This window comes from Macaca nemestrina, chromosome 4 (assembly GCF_043159975.1).
Source record: "Macaca nemestrina isolate mMacNem1 chromosome 4, mMacNem.hap1, whole genome shotgun sequence".
Taxonomy (NCBI): Eukaryota; Metazoa; Chordata; class Mammalia; order Primates; family Cercopithecidae; genus Macaca; species Macaca nemestrina.
In genome coordinates, this window is record NC_092128.1 from 96325979 (window position 1) to 96345972 (window position 19994).

At 42.1% G+C, this 19994-nt stretch overlaps 1 protein-coding gene and 1 long non-coding RNA gene across 3 annotated transcripts in view; both read right to left on the reverse strand.

Moving 5' to 3' along the window:
- LOC105475720 (uncharacterized) overlaps nt 1–9392 on the reverse strand; it is a 29314-nt gene extending 19922 nt beyond the window's left edge. The window contains exon 1 of the long non-coding RNA XR_983598.2: nt 9141–9392. This is a non-coding gene — a long non-coding RNA (uncharacterized lncRNA). The remainder of the gene's footprint in view (nt 1–9140) is intronic.
- A 267-nt stretch (nt 9393–9659) lies between these two features.
- On the reverse strand, nt 9660–10058 carry LOC105475719 (ubiquitin-ribosomal protein eL40 fusion protein-like). Of its 2 annotated transcripts, XM_024790827.1 has the most exons (2): nt 9941–10043; nt 9660–9853 (listed from the first exon to the last, which is right to left on the reverse strand). In XM_024790827.1, the coding sequence occupies exons 1-2, from the start codon at nt 10041–10043 to the stop codon at nt 9660–9662; spliced, it is 297 nt and encodes a 98-aa protein (XP_024646595.1). The 2 variants fall into 2 exon arrangements, with proteins under 2 accessions (XP_024646595.1, XP_024646596.1); XM_024790828.1 differs by having other exon boundaries at nt 9660–10058.
- Between the last annotated feature and the right edge of the window lie 9936 nt (nt 10059–19994).

Genomic DNA, 19994 nt, shown 5'->3' on the forward strand with positions numbered 1-19994 from the left:
TGCCATGCTTCAGGAAACAAACTCCCTTTCCGTCCTCCTTGCCTTCTCTTCGACTCAAGCACACAGCAATTCCGTTGAGGCCCAAGATACAGATCTAGAATTACCAGCCCCGGGATCCCAGCCCCAACTCGATGTACTACCACCCAAAGAACTCCAGGAGGTTCCTCCTGTCTGCTTCAATGTAGCAAAGACTGATGGTTGTCCTACAAAATCTTTTCTTTCTTTCTTCTTTAATAAAAGAACCTCTGATTTCTGGCTGGACATGTGCTCACTCTGAGTAAAACTATAGTTCTCGCCTCCCGTGCACCTAGGTGTGCAACTACGGGAGGTGCTGGGTACAACATCTAGGAACTATGTTTAAAGGGAGGGAGTATGTGCTTCTTTGTCTTTTTCTCCTTGTTACTGCTGGAATAAGGATGTGGTTACAAGAACTTCTGCAGCCATTTTGGGTCACGGAGGGGAAGCCAGACGCTGAGCAGGATAGAAGGGAACTGGGTTCCTGACACCGCAGAGTAAAATCGTGTTCTAGGCTGACACATCTGGGCTTCTTTTATGAGAAAGAGAAATAGACTTTATTATTTAAGCCACTAGCTTTTTACTTTTTCATTTTTATTTTTTATCGTTAGCAAACTAACACAGGATTAAGCCACTATTATGGTGGGGTTTCTGCTACCTCAACAGAGTCTCATCCTAACTGCTTTGGTTCCTCTCTTCAGCTAACCCCTCAGACCTCTCAAAATCAAATTGAAAGCACAGACTATTTCCTAGAACAACCTCTCAGAAAGTCATCTTGACTGGGAACAAGTTAGCCTCAGGATGACCCCACTGGAATTCCTCTCCTGATGACCATCAGCCCTCTGTATCCAGACCCTCTGTCACTCAAGACCTTTCTTGAGGAGATGGTGAGATGGGGCTGGGTTGGGCAAGTCTCCACACCACAGTGATTTGCACATCAGCAGATCCAACTGGGTGGTCTAGTCTAAGTGGCCATATGTTTTCCCACTCTGCCCCAAATAGCCATTCCCTGAGTTTTCCAAATTTTTGGTCTTCATGTGCTCACTTGGCTGTGTTCCCATTCACTGTTGGTGCCTTTCCCACAAGAACCATCCAATTTGTTCATTAGTATATACACACCATCTATTCTGAAGGGCCTCAGCGTGATTTGGTTCCAATTCAACCTCACCCAACTTCTAAGTTAACAAAGATATTCTAATCTACTACCACGGTCCTGCCACTCTATTCTATGTTTAAATCCTTGGTGCCAAGGCTAGTAATTCAAGCAAAGGCACAACTCAGGCTATGTCACCCACAGACACCACCTGAACTGGGCGAGACCTGGACCAATGATCGTTGGCTAGGATTTGGTTATCTGCACAATACCAAAGCATGCTAATGTAGCAACCCAATGTGTGTGCTTCCAGTTGTGATGAATTTTTCTTCATCTCTATTTATGAGATACATGAATAAAGGTTAATTATATATCACGACGGTAAAACTAGGCAACTCCATAAATATACAAACGTGGTTATCAGCCTTTTATACCCTTATTGTAGCAGTTATCCAGTGCCTGGAATTAGAAGAGTTCATGGCATATGCTTGTCCTCTGCCATTGGACTGTGAAGTACTTGCAGCACCTCTACATCCTCTGTAGTACCTAGCTTCATGCAGCAGTTAAGAAGCAAGTGCATTGGACTCGGATGGAGTCCAATTTTGAATAGCTGTGTAAATCTGAGAAAATTACTTAATCTTGCCAAGTCTCAATTTCCTCAACCAAAAAAAAAAAAAAAAAAACAGGGATAATAATACATATCTCTTAGGTTGTGCTGAAGATTACATTAGATAGTGTATAAGGCTGACAGCAAGTGGGAGCTGTGACTAAGTCACAGAGACACAAGTATTAAGTGCTCAAGAAATACCTAATCAAGTGGAGTTTTCAAGAAGCAAGACCCCCATGTCCATAATCTATGAATTATCCTATATATCACTAAGTCCCCTCTCTAAGATATTCAGTCATTTGTTATTTGTTCAGCCAAAAAGCATTAGGCATACATTACCTACTAAGTGTTAAAAGAAGCTAGGGATACGGAGATATATTTGACATAGTCCTTGCCCTCAAGGTGATTAGATTCTAGTAAAGAAACAGAAAGGTATACCAGTAAGTGCTATAAAAAGTTGTAGATGCTGTGCTAGAAGTATTCTAGAATTCACTGAGTGCCCAAAGAAGGGAGTGGTCTACTCTACTTGGAGCAGGTGTGAAGATGGCAAAGTCATGAAAGTCTTCAAGGAGTGGTGATTCTCAAACTGAGACTTGAAGTATGAGACAGGCAGACCATCCTCAGCACAAATGAGTGTGAGCAGAAGCAATGGAAAGAAGTGCATTGGGCTGGTTTTGGGGGGAAACAGCAAATAATTCCCCGTGGCTTAGGGTCTACAGAGGAGAGGACACCTGTGTGAGAGTTTGAGTTGGAAATCAGGTGTAGACCACCTAGGGAGGTTAGTCTTGATTAGTGGCAGGGAGTTTACCCAGCAAATTCCAGTCACCATCCAAGGGAGACAGACAGATACCCAGAGAAGGAACGAGGTGACACCACAATGACCTGGTTTTCTACTATCCAGAGACAATGGAGCAATGTCTATACATCTAGGTTACAGGGCCCTTGTCTTGTGCACTCTCACAAATCCCCAGCAATATCCCATGTTCTGGTTCATCCCTTCCACCATCAGGCGCCACCCACCTGGTGTTTCCCTTTCCTTAGGAGTCAGTCCTCTCCTAGATGATAGTTAATTGTATAATTTTTAAAATCTCAAATACCTCAGTACACATCAGTGTACGTTATTTATCCCAAGTTATAGACTTGCACTTGAACAGGGACTTTCTGGGCTAATACTTTAAACCAAATGGATAAAAACTCTAGTGGCAGAATTTCAAGCACTCTGGCACCTCTGTGAATGTGAGATTTTTGTACAAGAAAGTGGTGTTTTAACCACCAGTCTTAGGCTGTGGAATCAGCTCCTTCCTTTGTGTTTGTTGCCAACAAAAAGGTTTACAGAAAAAGAAAATAAGTTTCCCTTACAACGATTGTGAAAACAGTCATATTTATAAGCACAATTACCTACCTTCTGACTATCCCTGTGGCCAGTGTATGGTAGCTGCCTAATATGTGACCAAAGAAGGAAGAAGAAAAAAGAAAGGGAGGAAAGAAGAAAGGAAATAAGATTGTCCATAATCGTTTTTTTAACATGACTTCCAGCATAAAACTTGGTGACTAAAAACAGATATTTTTTCATTCCTAAGGGGTCAGGGCAAGGCACATAGATATCCAATTTATTGCCACTAAGCTTTTTATCCTAAAATTTGAAATATTTGAGTGTACAAAAAGTTTCATGTTGTATGCTCTTTATTGGATGCATAGATCTATGTTTATGGAAAGTTTTAATGGTTGCAAAGTCAAATTGCAAAAATGATTCATTTTTGTAGAGATCTCGATATATCATACTGCATTCTAATAAAATTTTCAATACTGGCTGTAATGTAGATTATAATACTAATGTTTCCCATGGGATCCCGTGATCAGAACTCCTTTGGTAAATGTCCTAGAGTTAAGGTGAATGCACCAAAGAGCTGTAACTCACTGAGATTTAATACTGGCTAATGCAGTATGAAAAAATGGGCAGCAAATACAGGCTATAGAGAAACACTCCTTCAAGATTTGGAGTCCAGGTCATTCACAAAATGTTTTCTCCTCATATTCTGAGATTAATGCAGTTCTGACACCTTCCTCACAGATACATGATGATTTAGGAAAGACAACGAGAAAGCCATGGAGATAACAGATGAATGGGGCCTTCAGGCAGTAACATTGTAATGAGAAATGAAACTCGCACTCTTTGAACAGAATTTTTCCAGGAAACCACTTTCAAACTCTTGAAAGGGAAACATCAAAGTCTGAAGGGCAGATACGAAAAAAGTTTCCCCTCTTACACCAAAGTGACATAAATTCAATCTGACACACATTTATAGTGAATTTTGTGTGCCAACAAAGATAAAAAGGAAAAGGATACGTGCTTGTCCTCAAGGAACTTATTACAATTATCTCTCAGCTGATTGGGACCTCTGTTTTCTGAATATTGTTCCCTTCTGTCCTCTGCCTACTTCAAAAAGGACTGAACTTGTATGGGAGTTTTAAAAGTACTCTCTTAAGATGCTCAATTTCTGTCAAACTACTAGGAAACACAAATGGTAACTACCATGAAAAAACATTTTTTCACCAATCAGCGTGGCAAAGACCAAGAGGCTCAACAACAGAATCCGTTGGTAAGAGTGTGGAGCAATAGGCACTCTCAGACATTTCTGGTGGGCGTGGAAAGAGATATGACCATTACAGAAAGCAACCTGGTGATGCTTACCTGAAGTTTAAAGGCATATACAAGTTGATCGAACAACTCTTCTTCTGGAAACATATTGCCCTTTGCAAGTACTTTACTCTTGTGAAATGATGGATGTTAGGTATATTTGCAGTGCTACTGCTGTAATGGCAAGAGATCAAAAGCACCTAACTGTCCGATCATGGGGCATATGTGTCAATAGGCACATGTTTATTGACACATATATTCTGAATAAGCAGAAGCTATAATAACTGAGGAAGCTCTATATGAGCTCATATGGAACCAGAGCCAGATATATTTCTAGGAGAAACAAACAAGGTGCAGAAAGACCTTATGATGTGTTGCTGTTTATGTTTAAATAGGTGCTGTGGGTGTGTGTGTGTAGAGAAAGAGCCATGTTGTGCATAAAATATCTCTGGAAGAGGACACAAGAAACTGAACACAGTGCCTCCTCTAGGGAGGGTGAGAGGACGGCTGGGTCCCTGGGCTAGAAGGGAGATTTACTGTTCATTATCTACCTTCCTTTTGTATCTTTTGCACCAGTTGCCTCTATTACTAATTCAAATAATTAAATTTAAAGGGAAGGTTTCTAGAAGGGCATGTTTCCAAACCAGAGATCTGAGGGAGTGCACAATGCACACTAGTAAACTAGTCATTTCTACAAGGCCCTACCACTTTTGAAGCCCATCAAATAGAAGGAGCTCGTTCTGGAACACAAGTCCTAAAACTAGATCCCCACAGAGAGAACTGGGGTGACTCTGTCCAGGGGTCTTTGGGACTCACTTCCCAGGTCCGCATTTTGGGACACCAGTGCCCTCTTTCTGCCTTGACTGTTGTCACCTTGAGGAAAAAATCGATTCCTCAGATTTCTGCATCCATGAGCACCCTCAGTTGCGCTCTGTGCACCCCCAGCATTGGGGTGCCCCATGGCCTTCCTCACCCATGCTTGCTTCTGTCTCCATGTCCTCAAGCCCCACCCATCCACCTGGAGGTCACAGGCAATCCTAATTCCCATCCCCCGGGATGTTTACCACCTTCTGTCTCCCGCTGCTGCTGCTGAGGCACACTCTTTGCGACAGGACATCTCAGTCATAGCATTTTTTTTCCATTGCATTTATTTGTTTGTCTCCCCAAACGGAATGTGAATTCCCTGGAGAGGGATCTGTTCATCTTTGTTTCCCCACAACAGTCATTCAGTTGAGATGTCTAATAACTGACCATCAGCTGAAGAGCCACTTCAAAGCTGGTGCCCCCCTGTGCCCTCTGTACCCAAACCACCAGCCCCCACTGCCCAGCAGGACCCAGGGATGTCAGCCCTTTGGGGACTGTGCCGGCCTAATGGCAATGAAGTTGTCTTCTTACCCAAAGGTCCACCCTGCCCCACCCTTCCAGAATTTACTCTCAGGCTTGGAACTGAAAAGATACCCCATGCCATGATGGAAAAACAGGGTAGCTGCTCCACCAATTCATACTCTTTACATACCATGTTACACCCAACACCAGGACGCAGGTTGACCTGCAGCTGAGGGCATTTCCCGCAGCCCGCTTTCCTAAATCCCAGGGCTCCCAGTCCCCTGATCCTGCCTGAGAAGTTCCTGCTCAGGGCAACCGACCAGCAACAGCGTCCCCCTGAGCTCCCTGAATGCCCCAAAGAGACAACTCCTGGACTCAGCAGTGGGCCGTCTTGTTTACAAAGCCCACCCTCTGAGAACGGAAGCTCTGTCTTGGTTCTACGAAAATACAGTCAGTCCTGGCATTTTTGAAAATGAAATTTCCCTGGAGGATACTTTACATCGACATGCAACTATGCAACTTTCTGCCACACTTTCACCCCTGACACCTTGGGAGTGGTGCTGCTGGTGCCTCTAGCACCTGCTTCCCCGTCCTGCCACCTGGACAAGAAACAAAGTGCAATAGCCACATGCCTTGTAGGGGCTGGTGTGGGAGTGGGAGTCCTCAGGCTTGGCTTAAACTGGGATTCAGAGTCTGGCCATGTCTGGAGAACTTCTGAATCAAAGGGGTTGGGTGTTCATTGGCATGAGGAGTGTGACCTGGAGGGAGGAAGGTTCATGCTTCCTGAGCAGAGGCACCAATGCCCCAGGAGAGACGACAGAGTGGCTCCAGCACAGTGAGCCTGGAATGGGGCCCGGGATCTTCTGGCACCACTGGAAACTCTGACAATCGGTGTTCAGGGCAGCCACAAGGGAGAGGGCATGAAAGTCCCCAGGAAACAGCATTCGTAAGTGGCTTTGCAGGAAGGGACACTAACAATGAACCCTCAGAAAAGAACCTATGAGAACTGTCCTGAGCCCATGTGAAACACAACCATAAATAAAATCAGGGCAGAGCCACTACTGTCACACAGACAGACGCAGTGAGGCAGCCAAGTCTGATGGCTCATGTCAAGGTGGCAACCTTCCTACGCCAGGCAGAAGAGGCCTGAGGAATTCAGGCTACAAAAGCAACTTGCAGACGTCAAGGGTACTGAAAACTGAATCGACAGTCTTTCATCCCTGAGGATGACAGCTCCCAAAATGTAGAACACAGTCTGCTTCAGGCTCTACTGCCCCACCAAGTTCACTCCTGCCCGTCCCAGAAATGAGGTATGCAGCGACCAGTGAAATGCCAGCTCTTGCCCTTGGAAACGGCAGCTTGTCTTGACTACAGACACCTCCCCGGACGCACCCACAGCCTCTATTACGCAAAGGGAATATAACTCCTGACAAGAGGAAATAAATCTGATCACCCAAAGCAGACGCCAAAACCAGAAGGGTGATGGTGGTTTTCCAGCAGTGAATAAATCCACAGCTTGATTTTTGTTGTTATTGTTTGAATATACATTCCAGATGTTTAAGAGAAATCTACAAGCCACATCTCTAGATTCCAAACTGGCCTCTCTGTTCATCTCCTCTCTGCCCTAAGCAACTCTCCTCCCTGTAGTTGAGTTAATTTCCCCCAAAGCCCACTTTGTTTATTAATTTGCTGAAGAGGTTCTCCAGTCATCACACATGTTCCAGTGTTCTTAGATTTGCTTTTAGAACTGGGTGGACTGAACCAGTATTTCCAGGACTATCCCCTGCTAAAACTTCAGGCTTATCTGTTCTCCAAAAAGCATGTTTCCAACTTCGCTCTTGTTGCCTGTCACTCACCCCATACCCATAATCATTTGTGGATATCTTGCCATCTTTCAAATTCCAACTCAATGCCACCTCTTCCAGGAAGACCTTCCTGATTCTTCCAGTGGGAATCAATCTCTCTCTCTCTCTCTCTCTCTCGAAATGCAGCAGGCCCTTGTTGTCTCTGCTCCTTTCGTGTGATTCTTCTCGCATTGCTTTGTGTTATGGTTGCTTTCCAAACAGGCTGTGCTCCTGAGGAGTGAGATGTATTTTGGATTTTCTGTACTACACTTTTTCTGATATCTCACAGTACTTACATCACACCTCACATGTAATATAGACTTGCAGCGTTTAGACTGCAAGGGGCCTGCTATGGGCTAAATTGTGTTCCCCCTCAAAAAATTAATATTTTGGAGCCCCAACCCCCAATGTGATGGTATTTGGATATTAGACCTTGGGGAAATAATTAGGTTTAGATGAGATCATGAGGGTGAGATCCTCATGATGGGACTGCTGTCCTTTTAAGAAGAGACACCAGCTGGGTGTGGTGGCTCATGTCTCAAATCTTAGCACTTTGGGAGGCCAAGGCAGGCAGATCACTTGAGTCAAGGAGTTCAAGACCAGCCTGGGCAACATGACGAATCCCCGTCTCTACAAAAAATACAAAAAATTAGCCAGGAATGATGGTGTGCGCCTGTGTTCCCAACTACCAGAAAGGCTGAGGTGGGAGGATCTCTTGAGCCTGGGAGCTCGAGGCTGCAGTGAGCTGAGGTTGTACCACTGCACTCCAGCCTGGGTAGCAGAGTGAGATCTTATCTCAAAAACAAACAAACAAACCAAAAAAAACAGAAAGAGACAGAGAAGGAGACGCTAGAGATTTTGCTAACTGTCTGTCTGTCTGTCTCTGCCGTGTGAATACGCAGTGAGGAGATGGCCATCTGCAAGCAAGAAAGGGAGCCCTTAGCACAACCTAACCATGGTGGCACCCTCATCTCACACTTTCCAGCCACCAGAACTGTGAAAAAGTACATTTCTGTTGTTTAAACTCCCAGTCCACGTATGGCACTTTGTTATGGCAGCCTGAACTGACCAAAACAGGCTGTCCTCTGAACCAGCCTTTTTATTTTCTACAGTGGTTAAGTACCAGGTCCAAAGCGACACAGAGCAGAGCAGGGATCAAAACCCAGTGAGTCTCCTAACCCCCAGCCCACAGCTCAAGCAAATAGAACAAGCTTGCCAAATAACACAGAATGAAAGAAAAGGCCCAAAGCAAGAAGTATATTTTTCTTAGACATGTCCGTACCTCAAACTCTTTTTATCCTAGCTTTGAAATAACAAACCGAAGGTCCAAGGGGACTTCCAGCAAGGTCTGAAATTGAGAATTTGGCTTAAAAGGCTGCAAGGGATGAAGAAAAGAAGGGGAGAAGGCTAACTATTTGGTTAAGACAATATCATATTACGGAGTTATGAATTATGCAAATGAAACCGCAGGATTCACAACCTCATGAGATTTCTTGTACCTATACAAAAAACTACGCGAACAAGCATTTCGGAGCTTCGCTTTAAAATCTTCTGTTACTACCACCCTGTTACACTAGTTATAGGGTTTTCCATCTCAGGAAGGGCTTCCATACATACCATCTCATGGAAGACGTGCAACAGCCAGCACAGGTGTCACCATCTCCCTGCAGCAGAGTACACTCCTGAGCCTTAGCTCGCTTAAGTGACCCAAGCAAAGTCACAGAGCTGTTGGAACTGCGACTGGAATATTCTGTGTCTGTGCAAGCGAGACAGGGAGAGACATAAACAGAAAGAGAGAGAGTTGGGGTGGGGTTGACCCCACTTCACTATATTTTCCCAAGATTGCATTCAAAGAAGTCCCACAAATGTTCCCCATCAGCAGGCAGCTGAAAGAAAATAAACCACTGATGAGAGCCCTGGGCTTAGCCCTTGTTCTGTCACCAATTCAGTATTGACTGGGGCGAGCCACTTGGCCTCTCTAGTTCTGCTTCGTCAACTGCAAAAAAAAAGGTGTGTTGAATTGTTTTGTCTTCTTTTTTTTTTTTTTTTTTTTCCAGTCAATGAAAGGGACACTTTATTGAGGCCCCAGGGCCATGGGGCCTGGGCAGGAGGCTGCCCTCGGGGGAAGGAAGAGGCTTATTTGACCTTCTTCTTGGGGCGCAGGTTGCTGGTGTGGCTGCACTTCTTGTGGCAGTTGACAGCACAGGGGTGCAGGCGAGCACAGCACTTGCGGCAGATCATCTTGTCGCAGTTGTATTTCTGGGCAAGCTGGCAGAGGGAAGGCTCAATAATGCCACCTTGCAGGTGCAGCCCCAGGTGCAGGATGGACTCTTTCTGGATGTTGCAGTCTGAGAGAGTGCGGCCATCCTCCAGCTGTTTGCCCGCAAATATCAGACGCTGCTGGTCAAGTGGGATGCCCTCCTTGGCTTGAATTTTGGCCTTGACATTCTCAGTGGTGTCACTGGGCTCGACCTCGAGGGTGATGGTCTTGCCTGTGAGGGTCTTCACAAAGATCTGCATCTCTGCGTTTGTAGCTTGGCCACCTCAGTCTTGTTTTGTCTTTGATTCCCTTTAAGCTCAGACAATCTGTGGTTTTCTAAATTAGACAGTCAGATAAAAGATCAGGCCAAGTCACTTCCAAAAATGTCTGAGCTCTGGATCAGGCACTCAGGAGGACTATACCTTTTCATGGTGTTTCTTCCCCAAACTCTTCATATGGGAAGGGGGCAGAGACAAGACTGCAACTGGTCTGAATGCGACAAGAATTTAAGTCGGTGCTGTCATTAAAAAACTCAGCTTTAGCCATTGGCACCAATGTGGGCAACATGGCTTTGCAGGAAACCAGATCCAAGTATGCAGAAGACCAAAAGCTTTATTCCACTGCGACCAGCAAAAGGCACATTTCTCAGACACTCTTCTCTATGGAATTTAAGATCTTGTGAGATCCTGCCTAACTTAGACCCTAAACACCAGTTATTTCAGGCCAGTGACAGCCCCAGATCAATAAATACTCAAATCATAGTAAATCAGAAAACAATGTTAACAGCACGAAAAATTGCTTTATATGGCAGCAACTGTATTTATTCACCATATGTATTACTAATAAAATACAGAGAAGGTAAGGGCTTAATATGTCATTCTGTCAGTTTTTATTTTTAACACAGACTATTTTTAATCAAATTCAAAAAATTTCCTCAATGATCCCATGGCTCTAGAGTAACTAAGAACATTCATCAGGAGAAAGACATTAGGGCAGGTTTTTAACAAATGAGAAATACAGTCATTCTCTTGAAAAGATGAGGGTTTAAGACATAATTATTAGGTCTTGAAAGCCTTGAAATTAAAGCCAGTACTATTACTGGCTTTCAAGTCCCATATTGTTTGGTGAGTATATTACTCAGGGTTCTCTAAAGGGACAGAACTAATAGGATAGATGTATATATAAAGGGGAGTTTATTAGGTGAATTGACTCACACAATCACAAGGTGAAGTTGCATAATACACTGTCTGCAAGCTGAGGAGCCAGGAAGCCAATCTCAGCCCCAAAACCTCAAAAGTAGGGAAGCTGACAGCGCAGCCTTCAGTCTGTGGCCGAAGGCCCAAGAGCCCCTGGAAATTCACTGGTATAGGTCCAAGGGTTCAAAAGCTGAAGAGCTTAGAGTCTGATGTTCAAAGGCAGGAAGTATCCAGCACTGGAGAAAGATGGAGGCTGGAAGACTCAGCAAGTCTTTTCTTTCCATGCCTGCTTTTATGCTGGCAGCTGATTAGATGTTGCCCACCCAATTGAGGGTGAGTCTGCCTCTCCCAGTCCGTTGACTCAAATGTTAATCTCCTTTGGCAACACCCTCACAGACACACCCAGGGACAATACTTGGCATCCTTCAATCCAATCAAATTGACACTCAATATTAATCATCATAGTGGATATAGTACAATACTGGCTTTCAATTCCCATATTGCATAATTGTTGTATTTTTTATTAATTCGTGTTGGCACATATTATGGAAATTTCAAGGACTCTCTACCAATGAGTTTCTCCTTATCAGCAAATGCCCACAAGGAAGATGGCAGGAAAACTCATTCATCAGAAGAAATGCAGCTCACGACTATGATTGCTTTCCCAACTCCAGCACTGGGGTCCCAATTTCACAACTTTCTGCCCTTCCAACATACAACATTATTTACCTGGCATCTTACTTTATGTTCATACTAAACAATGAAATTGGTGAAATGGGAAGTTCAATATGTAAGTTACAGTTCTTCCCAAACACATTAAGCTATATAATAGCGATTTAAAATGTTTATTCCATCATCCCTTAAAATTATGCATTATACACTCACACAACAAGTTGATCCGTAACTTTCAAAGTGTGTTGACTGTAATTTGGGTTTCAGCATTCATCACTTACCAAATACTCAGTTAACATCTGCCCTATAGATATAAAATAAATACTCCACAGTCTTGGTCACAACAGTCACCATATAGTAAAAAGACAGACATTAAATTTAATAATTACAGTACTGCAGCTAGTGATACAATAGAGATATGTATAGTGGCTATATCTATTGACATTTATTCTATTAGAATTTAAAACTGAGAATTTTGAAGTGTTTATTGTTCATTGAAATAACAATAAGAAATCCATTGCATGTTAACATAAATAACATTGTTATGAAAATGACTATATTTCAAAAAAAAAAAAAGAAAGTTACAAAGTGAAATAAACCAGTCACGAAATGACAAATACTATATGATTTCACTTATATGAAGCACCCAGAGTTGTTAAATTCAGAGACAGCAAGTAGAATGATGGTTGCCAGGGGCTGAGGGGCAGAGGGCGTAATCAGGAGTTATGGGTCAGTGGGTGCAAAATTTTAGTTTTGCATGATGAAAAAGTTCTAGAGATAGTTGCACAACAATGTTAATGTACTTAACACTATGAACTGAACACTCAAAAATGATTAAGACGGTAAATTTTATGTTCATGCATATTTTACCACAATTTTTTTTTAATTTTAAAAGTTTAGTAAAAAGACTGGCATAGTTTTACAGTTTTATGCATCTCATAAATGTCTAGTTTAATAGAAAACAGCTGGATTCTTATATCTGCTCCTACATTCAATCTGTTACAATATATTGTTTTGATTGAAGTTTATGAAGATTATCCAGCATCACAGATATTTTTTTCTAACTGCGATTATGTACTTAAAAAAGGAAGAGCATTTTGATAGCTTCATTAGATCATTGCAGATATTCTTTGGTATCACACCAAAACTTAACAAGTGGTAGCTTCTTAAAGGTTGGTTATAATGTGGAATCTGAAACTATACAAATTAACTGTTGCTATATTCTCTAACATTACTATCCACTGTTTACCTCCTACATTGAATGAATCTTTTACCCATGCATGATTTTGTAACATCAAGCATTGGTCATTGGGGAAATATTGGTTGACTATGTTAGTTATGCAATTTTCCAGATGTTGCGATATCTTACTTTATATCAAAAAATTGCATGTGTTAATTTCACTTCTGAGCTCAGAAAAGTCTTAAGTATTCTGAAGCTATCAAGCTCATGGTGGTGAATACAAGATCTCCAAGATTCTAATTTTCTCTTGAAAGCTCAAATTTTATTACTAGCCATAAATACGGTGAGTTTCTTGACACAGTAAGCACATTTTGCTTATTTTCGTAAAAATGCCCCACTAAAAAGATCTGCCATGTCTAAATATCCATCGTTTGTCTTATTCTTTCAAGTGAAAATGGGGCCCCATGAAAGAAAGGACTAGACAGCTCACCGTTCAAACTGTCAAACAGTGATAGCATTGTACTTCAGTGCACAAGGGCCTTGTGCTCATGTCTCATTTTGTCACACAGAGTATGTTTTAAAATTTTTTCATAAGGGTCAAGGTTTAGAAAAATTAATAATTTCTTACTCCTTCATCAAGGATGTTGTTAAGAGAAATTGTCTTTTTTATCTCCCCACAAGCACATGGCAGTGAAGAACACAAGGACCACTAGCACAACTTGATTTTAAAACTTCGATTCGTGCTAAGAAGCAGCAGTTTGCCTGCCATTGCTTCTGCACCCTTAGCGCAAATGTCAGCACAGAAAGGCAAGTAACCTCTTACTGTTAATATGAAAATACTTTGATCTCATGGGTTCCCAGAAAACAGTCCATGAACCACAGTTGGAAGCCTCTGATCTAGAAGGTTCTTGACTCTGGAAACAAATTTCCTAGGACTGTGTCCTGCCTTTGTCATTAGCCATATGGTGTTAGGCAAATTACTAAACTTTAGTGAGCCTCAGTTTCCTCATCCATTAATAGAGATAATAGTACCTACCCCAAAAGAGTGCTGGAGGAAAAAATAAGCCAAACTATGTAATGCACTTACCTCAGTGCCTGGCTCATTGTATGCAACAAATGGTAGCTCCCAATGCCACCTATTGTTATTAATGTTATTACCTTCTGCTCCTTTGCAAAATGCTATACATATTAAATGTCCTATAAATGCTGCTTAAAAAGCAATGATCTCCTCTCATTTCTCAGATGATAAGTTTTTATTTTGCCAAAACAAGATCTCATTTGACAACAAATCCCTAAAAATCCTGTCAATAAATGTTGGTGGACTGAATAAAGAGTCCCATATGGGAAGAGGTCATTGCAGATGTATCTTTATGTTTAGGCATTATACCAGAAGTGCTTTAGCCCCTCAGTGTAAAGGAAGACTATCACGATGTTTCTAAAGGCCAAGGGGAGTGTTTCAATGCTTGAATGTAATGATTTGGAAATACCTAGACCTAAGACAACCCTAGCATGGAATCTTCAGTGTTAAAGAAAAAATTAAAACAGATAGCATATCCGAAATGCAACAATAAAACAAAAATCATCCATCCAAGTTAGTTACTGGGTTTCTATCTCTAAGAGAGATTTGTAGCTTTTAAATGTTGCTTCTTTTTCAAGAGGATGATTTTTTTTTCTCTCTCCCAAGAAAAATTTAATAGAGAAGAGGGAATCCCCAGTTCTCATCTTATTTCTTTATTTGGGCAAAAGTCACGGCCTTCACAACCAATGACAGCAGAAACCTTTATGAAAATAGCACAGCCTTTCCCATCTTAAACACTTAAAGGTCTATTAGATTTCAAGGAATGAAATGGCTGAAAAGTGACTACATTTGCCGTATTTCAAGCTGAGTGTGTAAATAACTAAGGTCAAACTCAGAAAACAAGGCTGATAATTCCATGGTGACCAGCCAGACTCCGGTTCCCATCATTTATTCATATGTTGATAGACTTCCCCAGGAAGCCTGGGAAAATAACAGAAGTTACTCAACTTCCCCCAAGAGAAAAGGGCTTCATTTTTCCTTGGCAGATTCATTTCTAATCACATAGCAGGGAACCATTATTAACATCTGGATATTCAAAAAGAGACACTGAATTATTATAAAAATGTTTCAAATCATCAACCTAAAACTCAAATGATCTACAATGTGTACGATCTTTTTCCCTCTTTAGTCAAGAAGATAAATGGAGAAATTCTTTATATTTCAACTTTCATTACACATTACACATTTGTTTTTAATCTAGGAAAATTCATGTCTGCCAACTGTACCTCCATATCAAAGACTGATATGTCAGCATTGGTTTCTGCTCCTCCCACCATGAGCTTCTTTTGAGAACATGTTTTTTCTTTTTTTTTAGAGACAAGGTCTTGCTCTGTCACCTAAGCTGGAGTGTAGTGGTATGATCACAGCTCACTGTAGCCTCAAACTCCTGGGCTCAAGGGATCCTCCTGCCTCAGCCTCCCAACTCACTAGGATTACAGATGCATGCCACCATATCCAGGTAATTTTTAATTTTTTATAGAGACAAGGTTTCACTTTGTTGCCCAGGTTGTTCTCAAACTTCTGGCTTCAAGTGATCCTTCTGCCTCAGCCTCCAAAATGCTGGGATTTCAGGCATGAACCTCTGTACTTGACCAAGAACATGTATTTTTAGGAGTGAGATAACTGCAAAAATTAGTTGGTTCAAAACAGCCACCGTCTACTACTATTACAGATACTAATACTGAGTTATATTCTCTTTAACACAGTTATATGCTGTTAGGTTGAACAAGAATGAGGCAGATCAAATGTCATCATGTTTAACCAGGCCCTTCCTCCTTTACACAGTTTTTAAAAAGTTAATTGTCATGACTTGTTAAAAACACACTCAGATATTTCGATGCTCTTTGCCAAACCTCATCCAAGTCCTCAATATTAGAACTTGACAGCACTTGATAAATACCTCACACTTCTCACCAAAACTGTCTAGTAGCTTCTCATTGATCTTAGGATATTATACAAATTCCTGCCATGGCCCACAGGGCTCTGCTTGCAACCCCATGAAGAATAGGTCAGAGGACAAATGTGGTTCATGCCTACAATCTCAATACTTTGGGACGCCAAGACAGGAAGATAAGGATTGCTTCAGGCCAGGAGTTTGAGACCAGCCTGGGCAACATAGCGAGACCCTATCTCTGCAAAGAAAAAAACATTAGCTGGACATGGTCATTCTCACCTGTAATCCCAGTTACTTGAGAGGCTGAGGCGGGAGGATTGCTTAAGCCCAGGAGTTCAAGGCTGCACAGAGCTATGATCATGTCACTGCACTCTAGCCTAGGTGACAGAGCAAAACCCTGTCTCTAAAAAAAATTAAAATTAAAATTAAAAAAGAAAAAGTCAGGCCCAGGTGAAAACGCTGGACCATCTCCTCCAACCCCAAACCCACCCCAGCAAGGATGGACAGGCTAAAATCTTTGCAAGCAACATTTATTTAGGCAAAGCCCATTTCAAACTTCTTGCCCTACTAATGGGCACCAACTTCCTGCCACTGCACTCCACCTTCTGCAGGACCAGCCCCTCCCCACCCACTTAATCACCTGCTTCAGCCTACTCTTCCACCACACTGCCCATCTCTAGCCACCCTGAACAAAGACTCTGCCCAAGATGCTTCCTGTGACTGTTTTTTTCTGGCCAAATGCTACTTAACCTTGAAGTCTCAGCATAAGATTCACTTTCTTGAGGATGTTTTGCCCAGCTCTACCTCATACACACTCAGACTCCACAGGCATCCTTTGTCACACTGACCACAACAGTAAATAGCTAACAAGCTATTGAAGTACCCTGCTGTTCAATGTCCATCTCCCACTTAGTCAAAAATGCAAAGATTAGGTCTGTTTGACTACTGTAACCTCCCCAAAGCCCAGAATAGAACTATATATAGGTCCTCAAAAAACATTCCTTCACTATGAGAGTTTTTAACAAGGCAAAACCCCTCCTGACTAAACTTTACATTCAGATGAAATTTAGTACAGATCAAACTGTTTCAGAGGGGAAAAATCTTTAGTCTATTGGTTGTAAGGTAGAGAAGGTGAAGAGGCCAAGGGATTTTGGTTGGTTGCAGACTTAGGAGGGCCAGGGCTCCCCAACAGTTGTATGACTCCCACACAACAGTTGGGGTCCCAAAACCACTGGTCTAAATATTTATAATCTTTGGATTGAGCTAACAAAAGTTAAATAAAATATGTCCTCTAGTCCGATCTTGAAAATATGGCTTCAAATAAATTAAAGGTCTAGATAATTAAACATAATAAAATATAGAGACGTTAATCAAGTCGGGTTTTCAGCACCAAAATTATCCACATTTTAAAACTCTTGAGTGGGGGATAATTATTTTCTTCATCACGTGCACACACGCACACACACACACACAGAGTATGTAGTTATCCGTTAAGAAAGAATGGTTGCCACTGTTTTGAAAAAAAAAAAAACAACTAAGATTTATAGGATGCTCAGAATCCAGTTCTAGTGAACTGCAAAACCAGTATGTATACACCTGGGAATTCTTGCCCATAAAGAAAGTGCTGCTCTCACTTAAGCATCTCTCTTCTTCCATATCTACCCCAAGAAAAAGTCATGCTACGTTCCTCCTTTGTACAGTTTTCAATTTCCATCCTACATTTTCCAGTATTCATCTTTGGTGCCTCCCAAAGCGTGTTATTATGTGAGAGTCTTCAGGTCTCAACCAACTAATAGCAATGTCCTGTCTTGTAATGACCACGAGCATTTTGCACATTATCATGGGGTGAGGATCCCAAAAACTGAAGAAAGACATTCACAATGTAGCATGAGGATACCTCGCGTTACAACATGGATGTGACCTGACGCACTGTGTTCCTTCCCGCTGACTCCCGCTCTCCCTTCGTCTTCCGTGTCTTTGCAGATTGTTCATCCGCATTTCTGAGGGTCTTTAATTTTATCCCTTCTCATCCTCTTTGTTAGGTAATTACCATAAACTGCATTCAAATACTTTATGAGAAACTTTAATATTTAATGATTTACAATTAAATATAAAAAGAATATTAAATATAGAAAGACCAGTGAATACCTTTGAGGCGTGAAACAGTCTGTTGTGATGTGAATTAAATTACTAAACTATACTTGCTCTGTACAATTCTGCTTTTCCTGTGTTGTGATACAACCACACCCTGGAGAAGGCTTTGCTCAGGCTTCTGTTTGCTTACTTGCTACTGCACTTACTACTCTTTTGTTAAGACAAAAACATCTCAAAACGCTAACTCGGAAGAACCTGACATTCCAATTGTTTCACTGACAATATTGGTTGAGACATGAGGAATTGCTTTGAGTGTCAATGTACCTGTGTTGATGAGAACTCCTAAATGTTTCCGAAGTGGCTTCCCAGCCTGTAACTTGCCGCATAACCAGTAGTAGAGGGAAGAAGGATAAAATTCCAAGGTGAAATGTATTAAACACAGACTTATTTTTCAGCTTCTCCTTTCGCTCCGCCTCCAGGAGAACTAATGCCTAATGATTCCAGGAAGTGAAAAGCAATTAAATTTCACTTGGTGTAAAGTTGAAGAAATTGTCCCATGTGAAAAGAATGTTTCTTTGCCACATTCCATAGGTGGCAATAAACAGGCAAATTTCACTGGTTTTGATATAGCAGTATGAGCTTTCACAGGGCTCAGGTTGATTTCATTTTTAAAAGTTGAATTTATGGGACAGAGGATTGAAAAGTTTGTACTGACATGTTTAAAACCCTCTTTTAAAAAGTGGCATATTGCATCGTTCCATTTAAGTGTTCACACCGCAGACTGAAACATAATCTGTTTACTGAAAAAACAACCTTTTATTGCCCTGTGAATAATTTCCCATCGAAAAAGAAAACAATGTACAGTATTTTAGTGCTTTGTGAAACATCTGGAAATTTTTCTTCAGTTGTGAAAGCTATGAAGAATTTGCATCCACAAATTACAAATTTCTTTTTTATTTAACACATGAAAACTTCAAATATACTATTGAACCTACCCTACTTTACTCCAAAAAAGTAAGTTTCCAAAGGACCACTGAAGGCACTCAGAGACACAAGGCAACCAGCCCACCTGAAGGCAAGTCTGGCTTCGCAGCCAATTAGAGATGTTTTGCCTTTTTGTCCTCATTTTCTGAACACAACATAACGTGGATTGTATCAGTTAGTGTTATGCCAGGTGTTCAACAAATAAACTCCAAGTTCCAGCGGCTTAGCACAGAGGGAGCTTTTTTCTTGCTCACTTAACAGTTCAACGTGGTGTGCCACATAGGCAAGCATAGAGGTGCAGAGACACTGACAGTGCCACCTCTGTCTCTGCCATCTTCTACAGGGAGCTTTGCAACAAGGAGAAAGAGTGTGCGGCCTAGAAGTGGCCCGTTAGGACAGGGACATTCCACTGGCTGGAACTCGATCATGTGACTGAGTTGAAGGGAAGTGGGAACTGCAGACTAGTTGTCCCAGGAGGGAAAAGAAAGGGTTTGGCGAACAGCTGCCAGTCCTTAGATCCCAGCCAGCACCTTACAAGATTAAACTCTTTCTCCTCATTCCAACGTGGACAGTGCTTAGTACTGGCTTATCCAACCCTGACTGTGGACACTCTGTCAAGCACTCTGCTATGGGTACTGGGGTGTTTCTGAGGTGACTAACAGGTGCAGGAAAGCCCTTGACTTCAGACACTGTTTTGTGGTATCAGCTCCTAAGCCTGTGGTCTTTTTTGTGAAAGTTGTTAAATGGAACTAATTATGGAGACAGCAAGTTAACTAATTAAAGCTCTCGGAAAGAGCTCAAGCTTTGGAGTCAAAAATCCTTTTGGCGGCCAGGCGCGGTGGCTCACGCCTGTAGTCCCAGCACTTTGTGAGGCGGAAGCGGGCGGACCACGAGGTCAGGAGATCGAGACCACCCTAACACGGTGAAACCCTGTCTCTCCTAAAAACACAAAAAATCAGCCAGGCGTGGTGGTGGTCGCCTGTAGTCCCACCTACTCGGCAGTCTGGGGCAGGAGAATGGCGTGAACCGGGGAAGCGAGGCTTGCAGTGAGCCGAGATCGCACCACTGCACTCCAGCCTGGGCGACAGCGAGACTCCTACTCAAAAAAAAAAA

Coding starts and splice junctions, on each gene's coding strand:
- LOC105475719 (XM_024790828.1), bottom strand. CDS start 10,043: ATGCAGATCTTTGTGAAGACCCTCACAGGCAAGACCATCACCCTCGAG.